Raw genomic sequence first — 20,236 nt, forward strand, 5'->3', positions numbered from 1 at the left:
AGAAGAAGTCCATAAACTTTTAAGAACTCCGAATGAATTTCTTTCGGCATTAAACCTTCTTTTACAAAGAATTTTATAACTGCATAATACTCAATTTTATCCATTTCAAGGGATATAGACAGCTGTATAAAACAAACTACTTGATAGAATGACTTGCAATTTCACATGGATGCTTATGGGAGATGTACCAACTTAGAAAAAAAAAATCTTTCTGATAGTGTTGCCATGTATGGTCGAGGCCGAGAACTTTTCAGACCACCCTCGTATAAGGCTTTGATCAGGCCACATATGGACTACTGGGTGCAGATTTCCCAATTTAATTACCAACATGAATAAGAGAAATATTAAGAATTTATGGGATGAAATGAAAAAAGAAGAGTGAGGGACTTGAGAATGTTAGCCTGTTGGCTGGTAATGACAGACACAAATTGAGAACAGGGACTATGATAATGAATAAGTTAGGCCATAGAATCAGTAGAAGGAACAGTTCACAAATCCTGGGTGGAACCAGTGATATTTCAATGTGCCAGTTAAAATTGCTAATCTTCCAACTGCGCTACGGCGCAATTGGAAGATTAGCAAAGGAGTTAAGAAGAGTGCGAGAACTAATTTTTTACTTGTAGGGTAGTGAATGGATGGAATGAGTTACCTGAAGCGGTTATGAGTTCTTCATTGGTAAATGAGTTGGAGGTTATTGTGAGAATAATTGTTAGTACAGGCCTTCTATGATAAGTTGCTGACTCTATGGAGATGCTCGTGAATAGTAATAATAGCAAGAATAATAATGTATATAATCCCTTCTGTTCATTACTTAAAGAATAATAAATAGAAAGGCTTTTTCTTCTGTTTCCTTTCTATTCTTCAGGAATATCAGGTTTCTTTTGAAAGGTCATTACTTGTTCATAATCGGTAATTTTATTACTGGCAGATCATAAGGTTCTTCATAAGGTGACATTGATATGGAATATTATATTTATATTATATCAAAGTTGAAGCATAATATATTATTTATCATCATCATCATCATCATACGTATCAAGGATTTAGGCCTAGTATGGCCTGTTCCGGCCTTAGAAGTCATCGTTGAATCGTTTAAGAGGACGTCCTGGCTTTCTTTTTCCTAATGGCTTGTACTTTAAGGCTTGTTTTGGTAATCTTTCTGTTTTCATTCTTTGAACGTGTTCCATCCATCTATGTTTATATTTTTTAATTTTTTCAATTACTGGTTCTTGGTTTAATTCTTTCATAATATCTTCATTTCTTTTGTGATCAAATAGGGTATACTTTGCAGTTTTTCTCATAAACTTCATTTCTGCTGTTGTTAATCTTTGTTTGTCTTTTTGTTTTATTGTCCAGATTTCACTTCCATACATTAAGACCGGTAGGGCTAATGTATTGTATACTTTTAGCCTGGTTTGTTTTTGAACTAGGTTTGGTTTGAATATAGAGTTAATTACTCCTGTTATTTTTAAATATTTTGCAATTTTTATGTTTATATCTTTTTCATTTTCATAAGTGATCATACATCCTAGGTAGTTAAATGAATTCACCTGTTCTAAGATCTTGTTATCTAATACTATTTTTGTTCTTGCTGGATCTTGTCCTTATATATTATTATCTTGTCCTTATATTATTTATTATTATTATTATCATTGAGGGAGGGCACATATTCTACAACTCTCCGTCTCCACCTCTCAACCTCATCCACAAACCACCTCATCTACACCAATGCCATCTACTGTCCAGCATCACCACTATCATTTTCACAGACAATCACAAACATCCATGCCCATGGCAGGATTCAAACCTGCAGTCTTTTGGCTGGAGAGCGGATACGCTAACCAATCAGCCCACCAGCTGGCCTGGTTGGCCGAGTGGTTATTATTATATTTCAACTTTAGTGAAAATCCAGATCATCTGTTAAAAGAAAATAATAGTCTGCAATATAATACTGTTCATAATAATGCTTAAAAGTATAAACAACACTAAGAGGAAAAAATACATTCATTAAACTCACTAATATTTTACAGGTTTTTTACCCAGTATCATCAGAACACAATGATATCTGTGACAGGCACTCAGCACAAAACTAAGCAATTGAAGAAACAATTTAAATTGTAACTGACACTTAACATCCTTACATGGCATCCTCTATGAGTTGGATAACTACAAAGTTAATTTAGAGAAGGTTGGCTATTAGGTCTTAAAATGATAGGCTCCCAGATCTTTGGTAAATTAATGTAATCATACTTATTGAGATTGGGAGAGTGTTTCATAGTTGATGTTGATTCTAAGAATAGCCTCTCAGAAACCTGTAATGATTTCTATATAATATATAATCATGTTCATGGAAACTGCATCACTTTACATAAATATAATTTTTATTAGTTAAATGGTCATTTTCATTGGTTCATCATTAGATATTTAGTTACTGCATCACCTATCATTCCGTGGATTTGAGTCAGAATTTTTTATGCTATAAATAGATAGCAAGAACTAGTTTTTGGCATTTTCATGCTGAGATTGTTATGACTAGTTCATGCAGTTAACACCTCAAAGAAAAAGTGTGATTTAAGTTTTGAATAGAGAAGGCTATTCCTCTCATGAAAAATAGCTAAAAGAGTGTCCTCTAGTCAATCTACTGTAGTACGACTGCTGCCGAAAGTGAAGGAAACCAAATCTGCTGAAAGGAAGACCACTTTCTACACCATGCCAAGATCAAGTTCTAAAGTGACTCTGCCTCAAAAATTGCCATGCGTTGCCCAGAGAACTGAAACGGGACTGGGAAGAACAAACTGGAGTTGTGGCAAGCTCTGTAAATGTCAGGAAAAGACTCATTTGATAGGGACAGATAGCCAGGCTTTAAAAGAAGCACTTGTTAACCCAAAAAAATGAGATTGGGCTGAGTTAAATCAGTACAAAGAGCATGCCAAATGGACCTCTGATCAGTGGAAAACAGTAACTTTTTCTGACGAGAAAAAGTTTAACAGGGTGCCGATGGCAGATGGACAGTTTGAAGACAATCAGGGGAAAAATTCAACACTAACTGTTTGGTGTCAACAGTCAAATTCTCAGCCAGTCAGATGATCTGCAACTGCATGTTGTATCATGGTGTTGTTGATTGCTTGCAATTCACAAAAGGTTCAGTGAATTCACAAGTACCAGAAAATTTTAGAAGAAGAATTGCTGCCTACTAAGAGACCACTTTACCATAACAATGAACTGCATCCTTCAGGGTGATTCTGCCCCTTGTCATAGGGCAAAAAGTGTAAGCCAATGCTATTATAACCCTAAAATGTATCATATGAATTGAGTTTAGTACTTAAATTTTAGTTTTTTTGCAAGTTAATAAGTGGTTCAATGAACACTCGATTCAGAGATTACCTTGGCCAGGAAACGGCGCATATCTCAACTCCATTGAGAATTTGTGGTAAATGGTAAACGACTGAAATACACAAGAAGCCAAAAACACTTTGGGATCTCCAAGAAGCCATTATTATGAAATCATGAACTGACAGCTGCATCCATCAGAAATTTGATTTTGTCAATGCCTTGCCAATACTAAGCTGTAATAAAGGCAAGAGTATTACCCATGAAGTACTAAACAGCAAAGAGTGAATTTTTAGCTTGGAATGTTAGTAAAACCATGTAGTTGAATTAAATTTTGATACCGGTATTTGTTTTTCCAGTGAAAATATCACTGTCCCACTCTATTTCAAGATATCTGCAAATTTGTTTATTGTCAAGTTTATTGTCATTTCCTAATTATGTCACATCTTGTACTAAAAAGAGCCAAATATTAATCAAAAATAAAAATATACCTTCTTCATTATTTGTGACAATTACTGTTATTATCCCTTTCAAATAGGCATTCAAATTTCATTACCAAAAATACATGGTTACAGCAGGTGATACAGTTTCTATAAACTGTTTTTCTCCATCTGATCCTATGTGAAGGAGTATCCAGAGCATGGTCTGCCAATCCAAACTTGTTATACAGATGATCTTGGATGTAATTTTTGTGTTCTTTGATCTACCAGTCTGTTCAAAGTAGGCTAAACTACAAGCAGAAGGAACTTTATGCACTCCAGGATGTTCAAAAGGATGTAGTTTCTTTAGGAGAATCTATGAACTTAGCTAGATGAATGAAAGGTATGAAAGTGGTATGGAGATCATATTTGCAGAGAACTTTGGCTATATTTTCTGAACTAGGAAGATTATATATCCAAGATTGCATATAGGATTACATTCTTTTTATAATAGAATGACATCTGAGTTGGACAAGGGGAATGGCTACACAATGATACTTCTGGATTTTGCTAAGGCTTTTGACAGGATACCCCATGGAATACTGTTGTGCAAATTAGAGCAGATGGGAATGGATACTAAACTGGTGATATGGATAAGAGAATGGCTCATGGAGAGATACCAGAAAGTAGTGTATGGAGGAGAGCAGAGTCCAGGATGAGGCAGGTGACCAATGGTGTGCCTCAGGGCTCTGTGCTTGGGCTGTTATTGTTTAATTTGTACATAAATGATATAGGAAATGACTTGAAGGGAGATATTCAGTTGTTTGCTGATGATGCAAAGTTGGGTAATAAAAAATAGCACAAGAAAAATCAACCTGATGTTGAGAGTTCAGAAATTGAGAGAGGAATCCAGAAGGTTTGTGACTAGTGGTGTGCCACAGGGCTCTGTTCTTGGGCTGCTTCTTAAATGTATACATAAGATTAAATTTGTACATAATGATATAAAAATGGACTTGAGAGGAACTATTCAGTTGTTTGCTGATGATGCAAAGTTGGGTAGAGCAATAGTTAATACAGATAATGTTAAAATTTAGCAGGATGATTTGGATAGACTGGCAGTCTGAGCAAAGGAGAATGGATGTTAGTTTAATGTGACAAAGTGTAAGGTTATGCATTTTGGGGTGATAAGATTACCAGCTGTATACCACATTGATGGAACTGTACTCCAAGAAATTAATGAAGCCAGAGATTTGCGAGTGTTAGTGGATAGGGAAGGCACACAGCAAAAGTGAGTAAAGCAGCTCATCAGATTACTTGGTTACTGAAGAATACTTTGATGAGCAGAGACAAGCAGGTTATTATTCTTCTTTATCAAGCCTTGATAAGACCCCATCTTGACTACTGTGTGCAGATCTGGTCATCTGGGTTTTTTGCAATGAGGAAGGGGTGGAGAGGATTCAGAGGCAGATGACCAAAATGGTAGCAGGTCTATGGAATGAACCTTATGAGACCAGTTACAGAAACTGGTTCACAGTTGGAAAAGGCGTGATATGACTGCAACATGCAAATTACTGAAGGGTTTTTACAAGATTAATACAGAGGAAATTTTTCAGAACAGGTCTGGTGGTGGGAGAACTAGGAGTCATCCTTTGAGAACAAGGGTGTAGTTAGCAAGGGTGTTAGAACTGGGGTTTTTGCTCGGAGATTGGTGATGGAATAGGTTTCTAGAGACTGTTGTGAGTGCCATGACTGTGAATGAGTTCCTAGCAAAGTATGATAGATACTGTGCAAATGTATCTATGAGTCAAAGGACTATGGAGTAGCCTGTAATAATAATAATAATAATTTTAGTTTAATCCTTTATTCAAGTGTAAGCAAACAAAGTTTGCGCCTAAAGTACATCTCCTTGTGGACATGTATAATGCTATGCATTAAGGGATAAGGTGAGACACCTTTTGGCAACTCGTATAGGTAAATATGACCTCCATTGCTTCCACCTTAGTATCACCACCTCTGGGTCTGACTCCCACTGACCAGACCTCAATAAAGGTCGAAACTGGTCTCGGTAGTGGCCCTTCCCTTAATGCATAGCATTATACATGTCCGCAAGGAGATGTGCTTTGCATTATGGGAGATACTAACAAGGAGTGATGAGAGCCTGGTCTACCTTTACCATGCATTGCCTCAGTCCTGAAGATACTTCAGGGGCAAACTTTGTTTGCTTACACATGGATAAAGGATTAAACTAAATTTATTATAGTCTAACCAAGTGGGCAGAAAAAAAAAAAAAAAAAAACTTCCAAAAATGATAATAATGTTGCTTGTTAAGATGCACCAAAAATGTATCTAATGTGTCTGGACCATGAGGACAAACAGCAAACATCAACATAGTTCATCAAAACTGTTGGTTTAAGTGTGGTTGTGTTGAATGCATTTTCAAAATGATCCATACAGAAGTATGCTAGAGGGGAGGGAGAAAGAAGGGAACCCATAGCATGTAGGATCAGTTGGAGAAAAACATCTATATTACATAGAAGTTGTTAAGGGTCTGAGAGGCTACTCTTAGCATCAGCTACACGCATTCTCCCAACCTCAACAAGTACGGTTACATTAATTTACCAAAGATCTGGGAGCCTATCATTTTAAGACCTAATAGTTAGTCTTTTCTCAATTAATTTTGTAATTATACAACTCATAGAGGGCGCCATGTAAGGCCATTTGATGGCAACTGCAATTTAAGCTGTTTCTACAATTGCTTACTTTAGTGCTGTGTGCCTGTCACAGTTATCATTGCACTCTGGATGATGCTGGGTTGAAAACAAGCAAAATATTAGTGAGTTTAATAAATGTATTTTTTCCCCTTGGTGTTGTTTATACTATTAAGCATTATTATGAATAATGAATGACACTTAAGCCTTTCTTTACATATATAATACTCTTGTTTGTACTCTACCACTGGAATGACAAACCTTCAGCTACCTCCAAAGATATTATATCTAACTTAGTTTCATATAAACCTAAATGATGTTATGAAACCAGTCATATTGTGTTGAAAACAGCATTCCAAATGGCACATCGTTCATCTTTCCAAATGCAAACTAGCACACTCTGGTCAACAACTTTAATTTCAAAATATCACTAGTAAACTTTTTAAAAAAAGTGTAAATTTTCATCTTTCTCGATGTTGAAAGTTTTTCCACTTGTTTATACTATAAATTAAAGATGCCAAGAAATTATATTCTTGGTTTAATCCTTTATCTGAGTGTAAGCAAACAAAGTTTGTGCATGAAGCAACTTCACGACTGGGCAACTCATACACAGAGGCTAATAACTTCACATCACTTGCCTTAGTATTTCATAATGCAAAGCATTGCTTTGGCTACTTGTATATGGAAGTATGACTAATGCATTATTTCAACTTTGGTATCACTTTTGGGTCAGGCTCCCACTGATGAGACCTCAATAAAGGTTGAAACCAGTCTAGGTAGTGATCCTTTCCATAATGCATAGCATTATACATGTCCATAAGGATATGTGCTTTGCATTATGAAATACTAAGGCAAGTGGTGTGAAGTCATTAGCTTATATATGAGTTGCCTCACACACAAACTTTGTTTGCTTATGATTGAATGAAGGATTAAACCAAGAATATGATTTCTTGACATCTTTAACTGATTTCATCTTTCTCATTTTATTTTAATTCTTTCCTATATATAACAGAAAAAGAATGGCCTATATGCACATTTTTTTATACATTTTGTCTTATTTATGCAACTATTACAAAAAAAAAAAAAAATAAAATAAATAATTCACCCAACAAACAAAAGAAAGCAGTTCATCTTGTACAAGTTAAAAAAGAAAAAAAATGAGTCCCTGAATATATGCACAGCGATCAATATGAAATCACACTGTATAATCTTTACAAATCAGTTGTGTTGCTGAATTAGCCATATTAACAGAGATCCTCTGATAACTACATTCACTAAAATAAAGGTCAAGTTTTGGGCTGATGATTTAGCAGATGCAAAAAATAATTTAAAACTTACTTTTTAATAAATGCAATTACATTATTTTGTGTTTCACTATGCAATAAAACACTACTATTCATAATATACTATATGTTTTCAATGAATTTCTGCACCAGCTATACTTTTAGCCCACAAAAAAATGAAATAACAAATAAAATCCTATATATGCTGTTCTTTGTGCACTTCAGTGAACACAGTGGCCACTTAAACATATAATTCATCAAGGCCACTTAAACATATAATTCATCAAGGTGACTACTTGATTAGTCATTATCAAATACTTCACTTAAATAACAGTGCAATTTCATGTTTATGATTTGCATATGCATTCAAAAGTGAAGCAACTGAAAAAAAATAATAATAAAATAAAATATTGCAAATAGTTCATAACTTACCCTTGTGTATAATAACACACACGTAAGACATTACACTAACCTTCGTTCTGTTTGGTTAATGACTGTACCCATCTCCTGAAGATATTCGATAGCATACACTACAATAGGTTCCTCCTCTGAAATAGTAGTTGGCAGGAAAGTGTTGAGATAACTCAACCATTCAATCTAAAAGAGAAAGTAACATGATCATGACAGAAACTATTGCATTTTGGTTCTCCAAGTCAAATATGGACGTTAACAATCAGAAATTTAGTTTTTACAAATTTTATATTCAGTTGATGTATATAAACGATACTAAAAATTAGAGCTGTAAGAAAATAAGAGCTAATGAGCTGATCTTACTATTTTTTTTACATAAATAGGCAGCAAATCTTTCATCCCTACCATGAGACAAACTTAGAACTTTTAGTTGCTTTCAGACCTGGTGAACAGGTTACAAAAGTTAACTGTAGAAATACTTTCTCTCACTTAGATGAATCAGGCTTCAGCATGATTCCCCCCCCCCCCCTCCCCAACAAGCCCATACTAATCATCATAGAGAATACTACTATTATCAACCCATTTCTGAATCCAAGTCCTCACCAACTTTCTCTAACACCTTAAATATTCCATGCACACAGATTGGATTATAATTTGTAGATTCAGTCTTAACCTTCCATTTGTGAATTGAAACAATTTTTCCCACTTTACATCCCTTTGCTTTGGATGTAAGGTGGGAAAAACTGTCCCACTCTCCATGTTGCAAGAACCATGTTTAAACAGGTGTGCAAGTTAACCAAAGGTACGGTTAATTACCTACAGCATTCCTTCAATACCCACAATAATGTATTGTCATGTCCTACTGCCTTATTAACATCAAGTTTACTTACTTCCTCATATATCTCCTACTCATTTGCCATCAGTTCCTCCTCCACTATACCCTCCATACCAACTTCTCATGTTATTGCCTTCATGTGGATGAAATATACTGATATATTGCTCACTGAATACTTCAGCTATATCATTTGCACTGGTAACCAATCTGTCAGTGTCATTTACTAGCATAGTAATTTTTCCTTCTACTTGCATGACTGGCTAATTTCTTCTCATATTGCACTTAATACCAACCTTGCTGTCTTTACCAAGCAAATCATCTTCCTGGCCTGCTCTTGTACTTCATGAAAATGATCATTACCAGCATTCATCTTGTGTTGCCTCCCTGCTTTCTTCATCTATATTTCATGCTTAACCTCTTCATTCTTCCATTTTATTCCTACCTTATTTGACCATTACATATTTGGAATGCATGCACATTGCTGTTGTTAAATAGCTCTTGATCAATGGCCAAGAAGCATATGTCTCCTTTCCGCTCAACTCTTCTTTCTGCGTTTTAGCTTAAGCTTTTTATAATCATCAGCCTTGTAGCTCCACATATATCCCTTCATCACAGAAGTTCTCATATGATTGCCTACAACCCAGGTGATCACTTCATGGTCATTCTTACCAACCTGTGGAAGATTAGACACTCTATTCACAATCTCATCCTTTGATGATATAACCAGATCTAAGACTCTTAACCCTCGTGTGCCCTCTGTTGCATATTGTTTAAAAATGTTGTCCCTTAAGAACTCAAGAAATTCATTCTCCTTATTTCCTGAAGTTATCTCTTCATTCCAATCAATATTATCATAATTGAAATCACCCTATAATAATCGACCTTTGCTTGCTTACTAAGCCAAGTTGCCTATACATTTCTTTGTCTCCGCCCTCCATATTCCATGGTCTGTATCAACACCCAATGAATTTTCTCATTCTATCAACCTCCACCTCACACCACTCTGCTTCAAAACCACTGCCACCTTTCCCCCTTATATCTCAACCTTATATACCTCCTATCATCAGCACCCTCCACCCCCCCTCACTTGATGCCTTTCCTATCCTCATGAAAAACATCATATCCTTCCCATCAGGATATTATTCTCATCCAACCATGCTTCATTTATTCCAACTATTTCAGGCAAATAAACTCAGTCAATACAACAATTTCATCTTCCTTATTTCTAATACTCCTGATATTTTTAAATAAGCATAACAATTCATTACCTGGTCCATAATCAGTCGTGCATGCTACCTCTCATCTGTGACCTCTCCACACTTGCTGTTGTCTCGTTACGCTTATACTTTGTCCCATATGGGCCTGGTTGGCTGAGTGGTTAGTGTATCCGCTCTCCAGGCTGTGGGTTTAATCCTGCCTTGGGCATGGATGTTTGTGATTGTCTGTGAAAGTACTAGTGGTGGTAGTCAGCAGTAGATGGCAGTGGTGTTAGACGATGAAGGGTGGTGGAGTGGTGAGATGAAGAGTTGTAAAGTAGATGCCCTCCCTCGATGAGTCTTTGGACTCCCTGGAGGTGTGATGTAATAATAATATATCCCCCCCCCTCTCCAGACTCAACTAACCCATGTATTTCAGGCCATTCCATTCCTATGCTTATCATCCCCATATATGCATTTGTTATTGCTTTCAGAATCCACTCTCCTTACACTGTGTCTTCCTGATGTTCCTGGCCCACTCAGTTTCTCTGTTCAACGTTCTTTCTCCTTTTCATTTATATTATCTCTGACTTTCTAATGATACTTTGTTTGCATCACTGATTACACTTCCTTACACCAGTAGCCTTTCCAGGTGACTTACTCTAAACCATTAAGATGCAGTTCATCAAGATCTTTGCTTTCTGCTGTGAGTCATCATAATTGTCATGCCTGTGCAACACACAAACAATTCTTCCTACTGTACTGTTGTCTTTTATTCTCCTCAATAATCTCCTGATATCCATTTTCACATCTCCCTATGACCAACCAAATCTTTTGTTCCAACCATAACCACTAACTCCCTTGCATGCTTACTTCTCATATCCAGTGCCTCAACCATCCTATTCATCTTCCCTCCTAGAAAGCAGACCTTGAAAAGCAGACATTAACCACAGAATGAGACAACCTTTTATAACAGAATCTCTGTATAGTGCTACTCTTGAGTGACTTGCTACTTCTTTTTCTCCATTATCTTTCATTTTATTCTTTTGCACTCTTGTTCATATCCATCATATGTTTAATTTTATTTTGTATACATGTCATCTCATCTCTCATCTTAATCATTTCATTCTTCAATTCTTGCATTCCATTAGTTATTGCACCATTAGTCAAGCTTTCTTTCATTCTCTCAATTGCCAGCTCTTTCACTGGCAATCAGGCTCATTTCCATTTCCACACTCATTGTTCTTTTTCAATCATTTCCATCACTATCACATTCTCTGTGCTCATATTTTCATGCTCACTCTTCTGGCTATCATTCTCAGTCTTAAACCCATCACAATTTTCATTTAGATCACCACAGTCTGTTAATATATCACACTTTTTGCAGACCCTTACTCTCTTACTTCTTTTGTTTAATCTCCCAACAAAAGTTGTGAGAATCCATAGCATATTTATTAATAGAGGTTGGCTAAAGATCAGATACGAGGGCCCTGTTTTAACCAAACATGATACTTTTTTATGAAACCTCCAGGCCTCCACTAAGCAAGGTAGTGTGGTCTTACACAGGTCTTAAGCAAAATTTGTGGTCTTAAGCAAAAATTGTTATTATTATTATAAAAATTTCCAAGGAATCAACAGACTCATTGTGGCAGGTCTCATTCAGTGAACAAAATATTTGTCTTACTGAATATTAAATTTATTCACACTCCAGAATTCACAACACCTTCTGGCAATGCATTCTACTTATCCACAATTCAACATATCCGAAATAAGAGAAATCAAACTACTACACTGTTAAGTTCATTCATTCATCCAAAAGTTATTGGAATAAGTGAGATTTTTTTTTTTTTTATGTGGTTCACACTCATGAAGAGTTATTTGCAAACTTACAGCACATTTGTACTGTGGATGGATTAAGGATATATATATATATATTTTTTTTTTTCATTTTTATCTTTTTTTTTCGTATTTTTCTTTTATTTTTTACATAGTTCAAAATCTTGCTCTTGAGACCAAACATGAAACTTTTTCAAACCATTTCAGGCCTCTAATAAGCAGGACGGTGGTCTCACACCGGGCAATGAAATTCATCTCCCACCTAAGATATGGCTGGAAGAGGAGGAGGTGAATAATGTTTTTCATGAGGAAAGGAAAAGAAAGGCAAGAAGGGAGGGAGAGTGTTTTTGATTACAGCAGAAGAGTTATGCTGACATAAGGTAAAGGGAAATAGTGGCAGCAATTCTGAAGCAATATAGTATAAAGCAAAGATGGATAGGATGAAACATTGAGTTGGATATTGATATAGGCCTGGAAATGTGGAGGATGGTGGCAAGGAAATCATGATTTTAATTAAGATAATATAGATTGGAATGGAGAATTTGAATTGCTCAGTAAAAATATATTAGTGGCATCTCTGATTGCCATGCCTATCTTTGTATCATCAGCAAACAACTGAACACCTTCTGTCAGGTCCTTCCCAATATCATTAGTATATAGATTAAACAACAATGGTCAGAGGAATGATCTTTGGGGCACACCAATGGTCACCTTAAATCTGGCAGATTCACCTCCCCCACCCATTATCTCAGTTTCTGATAACTGGTCATCATTCATCCACTTATTTTAGCAAAGTCCAATATCATAGTGTATCCATCCCTTTAATCCAACTCAACCATAACATTATTATGAAATAAGAGCAATTGCTTTGACATTACTTTTCTTCTTCTGTTTCTTGTGCAAAATATAGCTCATTTGTCAACTCATTTCTGTATGTGATTTCTTACCAACTTCTCTAAAATCTTCACAGTCACTCCAGAGATACATACTAACAGTCAATAGTTAGACACATTGGTCTTTGCACCACCCTTGTGCAATGATTATAATACAGTCATCCCTCGACTTACGTCCGTGATGGGAATAAATAACATTTTCGGCTATATATAGAGAACCTGAACCAAAAGCGTATATCCCTTAGCACTGTGACTATAACCGCTAAGGCACTAAGTCTCTTCAGCATGTTGAAGGAGAAAGCAGAACCCAATTATGACTACGAATTCAATGCTTCTTCCCGTTGGTTCATGAGATTTAAGCAGCGTTTTGCACTGCATAATTGAAAATTATGGGAATCTGCAAGTGCTAAGAAGGATGCCAGGAGTGTGGAAAAATTGGATAAAATTATTAAAGAGGAAAATTATTTGCAACAGCAAATATTTAATATGGATGATACATCCTTATTTTGAAAAAAAAATGCCCAAGCGGACAGTCATCCACAAAAAGCTAAAATCTATATCTAGTTTCAAAGCTTTAATATCTGTATTACGATTCTGTTATGGGTATTGTGACGATTCTGTTATGGGTAATATAAACTGAAACCATTTTGATATGGCACAGTGAGAATCTACAAATCTTCAAAAACATTAGGAAGCATATTCCCAGTTCATTATCAGAGCAATAAGAAGTCGTGGATGACTCAAAAATTGTTTGAGGGTGCCTGAATCAACTGTTATGCCAGTGAAATAAAAAGCTATTGTGTGAAATAAAATGTAGAATTTAAAATTTTATTAATTCTAGATAATGCTCCAGATCAATCATCCATCTTACAGTGGTGATCTTCACCAAGTTCAAGGTCATGTTTCTCCCTGCAAACACTACTTCATTGATCCAACCAATGGATCAGGGAGTTCTTGCAGTGTTTAAGGCTTATTATCTATGGACAACTTTTTCACAAGCCATTTCTGCTACTGAAGGAAATGACCAGACTCTCATGCAATTCTGGAAAACATTCAATATTTATCATGCTATTAAAAATGTTGCTGTGGCTTGGGACGAAGTGACTTCTCAATGTATGAGTGGCATATAGAAAAAGACATTAAAAAGGTTTGTGCATGATTTTGGAAGTTTATAATAGTGGGCCTAGCAAATAATCTGAATCTCGAAGTGAATGATGATGACATAATTCAACTCATAGAAAGTTCCCCTGAAGAGTTGATCAACGAACAATTGGTCGAACTGGAGGAACAACTGTTGCAGAAGAGGAAAAACGAGAAAAGGAAGAGGGAAAAGAGAAACAGAAAGAGGTAGTTGAACAATTTACAGTGAAGGGTCTTGCAGAAATGTTCTTTGCAGTTAGCGATGTTCTTCTCAAAATTGCTGAAGACATGGACCCCAATGTTGAATGCTACTTATTAGCAGAAACGAAAGTACATGATGCGTTTGACTACCTCTTTCTGGAATAGTGGCAGTAACACACAGTACAGTTTTATAATAAGGTTAAAAATTAAAATGATGGTATACTTATTATGGTTAAGTTCCCTAACCCCTATAACTCTGTTGATTTAATGTATCGATTTATCCGATTCGACTTACATCCTGCCAGATGGAACGGAACCCGGACGTAAGTTGAGGGATGACTGTACATTCTTTACATTCCTGTGAGAATGAAAATCGAAAGAGAATTTTTCATTCTCACAGAATGAAAATAGAATGAAAATCTCTCAGCAGAATGACTATAGAATGATTACTTTAATGAGTGCTGGTTGTAGTGAAATAACAGAAGCAAATGAAATAGTTCAGTTACTGATGGATCAATACTGATGGATGAATAGAAGTAGATAAATTGGAGGTGCTTATGATATTGCAGAAACTTAATTTGAACATGACATTGGCTAAGATGGCATGTCAGCTGATATATCATGAGAATGTGCAAGTGGGACTTCCTCTGGGCAAACTGCTTAATTTAAGCTTCAGTTCTGGAAAGGTGCAAAGGAAGTGTAAAGAGAACAAAATAGTTCTGCTGCATAAAAGAGGCAACAAGACATATAAAATTATAGGCTAATCAGTATTTCAGAAGTAGTGGTTAAGGTATTAAAGATGGTAAAAGATAGAATTCAGGACTGCATCTACAGGAATATGATACTTTATAGTGGACAATGTTTTTGAAAGGGGATAGGTTTGCTTGTGTACTATAATAATGTGACAAATGAGTTGGATAAGGAAATGGCTACTAACTGATATAGCTCAACTTTGAAAAGGCATTTAGAGTAACTGGAGTAAATAGAGATGAATATGAAGCTGGTAATTTGGATAAGAGGGTGTCTGATAGACAGATATTCAAGAGTGTTATATGGGGGAGATGAGTCCAGGAGATAGCAGGTGGCTAGTACTATAACCACAGTGCTCAGTACTTGGTCCTCCACTGTTTAATTTATACAACAATGATATAAGAAATGATTTAATGGGAAATATTCAGTTGTATGCTGATGAAAGAAAGCTAAGAAGAGGAGCAGTCAATGAAGATGACTTGCAGATAACTTAAATAGAATAGCAATTTGGGCAAAAGTAAATGACCAAGTTTTGGGATGAAGAGAGTACATGCTGTGTACTATATTGAAGAAACTAAGCTGCAGAAATTTGATGAAAGCAAGAATCTAGAAGTAACTGTGGACAGGGAGTGTTGAAGTTAAGGGCATATTGCAACAGTGTAGTACACAGCATGTGATCATTTTATCCCAAAGTGTATGACCTTATACTTGACCACTTTAAACTGGCAGCCATTTCTCTTTGCCCAAACTGCCAGTCTATTTAAGTATTCCTGCAGGATCCCTATATCACCTTTATTGACTATTGCTCTTTCTAGCTTTGCATCATTGGAAGTTTATTGAAATTCCTTCGTAAATAATTTCCTATATCACTGATGTTCAAATTAAACAGTGTAGAACCCAATACTGAACTATAAAGTGCAGTACTGGGTTACTAGTCTCCTGTCTTCTTCCAAACTCAACTCAATACAGCACTTTTTGATATCTGTCCATTAGCTACAGTTTTATTGAAATCACCAGCTTATATCCATTCCTATTTGCTCCTTTTAATGCCAGAGAGTTCTATGTGGCCAGTGGTGCACTCAGGATTCAATCTTGGAGGGGGCCAAGCACTCAAGATTTAATCTTGTGGGGCGAGTTGAGTAGACGATTTGAAAATACATACTACACATTGCATATGAGCTATGACTGAGCATCTGCAGTGATCGCCAATACATGATACCCATGATCTCCTCTGACCTGGCTCAAGCAAATGAATTAAAGCCCGAGCACTACTTCATTCATTGCGTTCACAGTGGCCAGGATTCCCGAGCTCTACAGGATATTCCCACCTCATGTGACCACTGATTCATAAGTAGTATAGAAATAGAAGACACAACACAACATAAATTTAAAAAAAAAAAATTTTAATTAGGAAATTAAAGATTCTGACTCATCTGAGTTTTTCTGATGATACAGTTCTCTATATCATCAATAAATAAAATACAGATGCAGAATATCTAGAAATAAAATTAAGGAATTATTATTATTATTGTGGCACCTCCATGGAGTCCGAAGACTCATCACAGGAGAACCAATCAATCAACACAATCTATCATACCTCTCCTTGAACCTACTGACTCTAGCAATCCATTCCACTCATTCACAACTCTCCAAGCAAAAATTCTAGTCCTCACATCTTTACTAACCACACCTTTATTCAACTTCCAGGGATCCCTTGTTCTGGTTCCTCTAGCCAAGTGCTGAAACATTTCCCCTGCATCAATCCTATAAAACCCTTTAAATAACTTAAATGTTGCTATCTTATCCCCTCCTTTTCTCCTATCAACCAACTTCTGCAATCCACACACCCTCAACCTATCCTCATAGGGAACCATGAGGATAGGGTGAGGGTGCCATTCACCATCTTGGTCGATCGCCTCTGAATCCTCTCCACTGCTTCTTCAACCCCAAGAAACCCAGGAGACCAGACTTGAGCACAGTAATCCAGATGTGGGTGCATCAAGGCCTTATAAAGAGGAACAACAACTTCCTTAATTCGACCTTTATTGGGTCAAGGTCAAAATTGGTCTGGGTAGTGGCCATTTCCATTATGCATAGCATTTTACATGTCCGAAAGGGTGTATGCTTTGCATTATGGGATTAGTCTGCATGGCTTGCCTAGTGGCTATGCGCTTCACCATAGCCACCAGGTGAAGGAGTGTCCTAGGTTCGATTCCCGTCGACAGCGTGAGGAGCTTAAAAATCTTCCTCAGCCATAGCCAAGTTAGCTGGTCTTAGGCATGGACAGCAGGGTTTTCCCCCAGTTTAATCTGGGATTTTCATCCCACAAGCAGGCAAACTGGCCCAGTGAATACACGCGGATAGTCACGAATACTTAAGACAATCCCTCCAGTCATAGGTCTGAATTGCCAGCTATGCTGGTCCCGAGCCAGGATAAAAACACGGGGATTGAGGTGGTGCCGTATCTCCCCATAAAAGGGGCTCACGGCTGTTGAATCACCATATGAAATGAATGAATTATGGGATTTATACTAAGACAATTATTATTATTTGACACCTCCATGGAGTCCCAGACTCATCGAGGGAGGGCAACCACTCGACAGCTTTCCGTCATCCACCAACCGCATCCTCCACACCAATGTCATCCACTGTCCACCACCACCAGTACTTTCATAATCGCAAACATCCATGCCCATGGCGGGATTCGAACCCACAGCCTTTTGGCTGGAGACCGGATACGCTAACCACTCGGCCAACCAGCCCGGCAACGTTCAAGTAGCTCAGATGTGAATATACTTCATGTGCAAAATATTATTTTGCTTCCTTGGGTGAAGAATTAAAACCAAGTATATAATCTATTGGTATCTTTAATGTTTGGCAAAGATCATTCCTCCACTTGCTGTCAGGCCTGTTAAAACAAGAGCAGTAGTTGGCCAACATCCCCTACAGTACAACTGCAAACTCATCGTACCTGCTTTTCCTCTTCCTCATTTATTCCATCTACCACTGTCTTCTGGAACAGTCTTCCCTCACGATGTGTTTCTCAGCAATTTCAACCTACAGTTCTTTAAGAAGAATGCCAATAGAGTTTCTTCTTTCTCAACCCTTATCTGCACCTCACACACAGTGCTGATGTGTTATAGGTTCTTGTGCCTCTCATGTGTGGAATAATAATAATCATATATTCTACTCCTAATCAACCTCTCCAAACCTTGGGCTACAACTGCAGATATATAGACTAGTCTAAAATAGGAAAATTCTGTCCTAGAACCATGCTTACAGAGTGGGACTATTTTGTCTTTTGTCCAATCCTTAGTTGTGCACATTCCTTGAAAATATGTGGTGATATGGCATTCATTCCCACAGATCTATTAACATCTAACCCAATCAATGCTTGATTCACTCTCCTAATACATGCCTCCATTCTACATATTGCATAGCATCATTTACACCAGTATAATATGCCAGCATGGTTTGCCGAGTGGTTAGCATACCTGCTCTCCAGCAAAAATGCTGCGGGTTTGAATCTCATCATAGGCATGGATGTTTGTGATTGTTTGTGGAAATACTAGTGGTGGTGGACAGTATATGGTATTAGTGTAGTTGCGGTTAGTTATAGCTGGTGGATTGAGTGGGAGATAGAGAGTTGTAGAGTAAGTGTCCTGCCTCGATGAGTCTTTGGACCCCTTGGAGGTGTGACATAATAATAATATACACTGATGAAGTTCTCATTAAATATGTCTACTGTATCCTTTGCAATGGTCACTCTGTTACGCTGGTGTTTCACCAGTGTCAACCTTTCATAATTATTCTTCTTGCTTGCCATATAGCAGAAGAATTGGCTTCAATTATCCTTGGCTAAACTGGCCAATCTCCTCTCATACTGAACTTTTTCTTTCTTTACTATGCTTGTCACCTTTCTAGCCTTCACTTTGCAAGAGTGTGCTGAAAAGTTGCGATAATCACCATGAAGGAATCAAGGTAGAACCATGTAACTAACACATTATTCTGCATCTTCCCCACAAAGTGTTATACACATGTTACAACACTGCTGCATCATTTGCAATCCTCTGAGAAAAATATCTTTTCCTTGTTCATTGTTTAATTATATTTGGTCATTCAAACATATAATTAAAATGAAATATATATTGATCTTTAATTGACCATGATTTTTTTTTCTCTTACTGTTATAAGCCCTGAAGAAGTCGGACAGTCCTGTTGGCAAAACTTGTTGGCATTAGATATTTATAAATCATGGTCAATTAAAGAAAGAAAAAAAAAATCAGCTAATGCCTTTTTATTCCCATATAGGGAGTAGGCGAGGCCATTTAGCCCTATCTAACTTTTGGTGACTGAATGGACAGTTCAATCTCCACTAGCCAATCAGAGATAGCTGACCCAAGGCTATCACTAATTAAGCAACATGCAGTGAAGAGAGACGACTCAACAAGTGCAGCCATGTGTTTTTCATCCCGTAAATGAGTTTACAGGACGAAAAACCCAAGTTTCCAGGAGAAAAAACCCACTTGCCCGTGCCAGAGATCGACTAACTCGGGAACCGGTCAAAAAAAGGCTAGGAAAAATTTCCTCTAGTCACAGACTAGATTCGAAACAAAGTCTTCCTTTACGCAGTCAAGTGCCATGGTGTGCAAACGGTCAATTAAAGATCAACATATATTTCATTTTAATTATTTTTTTTCCTTGTTGCACAAACCAGTCCTAAGATGCAGATATGACTTCGTCAAATTTTGTTCCTTTGAAGTGTTTCTTTAAATTTGGGAATAGGAAATAGTCAGATGAGGCTGGGTCTGGCGAAAAGGGTGGGTGAGGCAGACATTGAGAGCCTGAGTTGTGTATTGTCTGTTGGGTTTCATGAACAGTGTGAACGTGTGTGTGTTGTCCTGCAAAAGCAACATGCCTCTGTTCAGTTTCCTGTGGTGTTTTTCCTTCACAACTGTTGAATAAACTGTAGCTGTAACAGTTTCACCTTTTTTGAGGTACTTGGTAAGGATTACACCATCAGTATCTCAAAAGCCATTGGCAAGAACCTTCCCAGCTAACTTTTGGGTTCAGAACTTCTTTGGCGGTGGATAACTTGACAGAGGAAATTGACAAAGCCAGAGACTTGGGAGTGTTAGTGGATAGGGAGTTCAAGTTTAGGGGACACATAGCAAAAGTGGCTAAAACAACTCAATCAGATCACTTGGTTACTGAAGAATACTTTGACGAGCAGA

At 37.0% G+C, this 20,236-nt stretch overlaps 1 protein-coding gene across 1 annotated transcript in view; it reads right to left on the minus strand.

Moving 5' to 3' along the window:
- The window catches only part of Nep1 (M13 family metallopeptidase neprilysin 1), a 275,024-nt gene that overhangs the window by 152,904 nt on the left and 101,884 nt on the right, over positions 1–20,236 (minus strand). The window contains exon 7 of the mRNA XM_090394673.1: positions 8,213–8,337. Coding sequence (XP_090250799.1) covers positions 8,213–8,337 — 125 coding nt within the window. The remainder of the gene's footprint in view (positions 1–8,212; positions 8,338–20,236) is intronic.

This window comes from Typopeltis vanoorti, chromosome 6 (assembly GCF_054136105.1).
Source record: "Typopeltis vanoorti isolate ZY-2024b chromosome 6, IOZ_Tvanoo_1.0, whole genome shotgun sequence".
Lineage (NCBI taxonomy): Eukaryota > Metazoa > Arthropoda > Arachnida > Uropygi > Thelyphonidae > Typopeltis > Typopeltis vanoorti.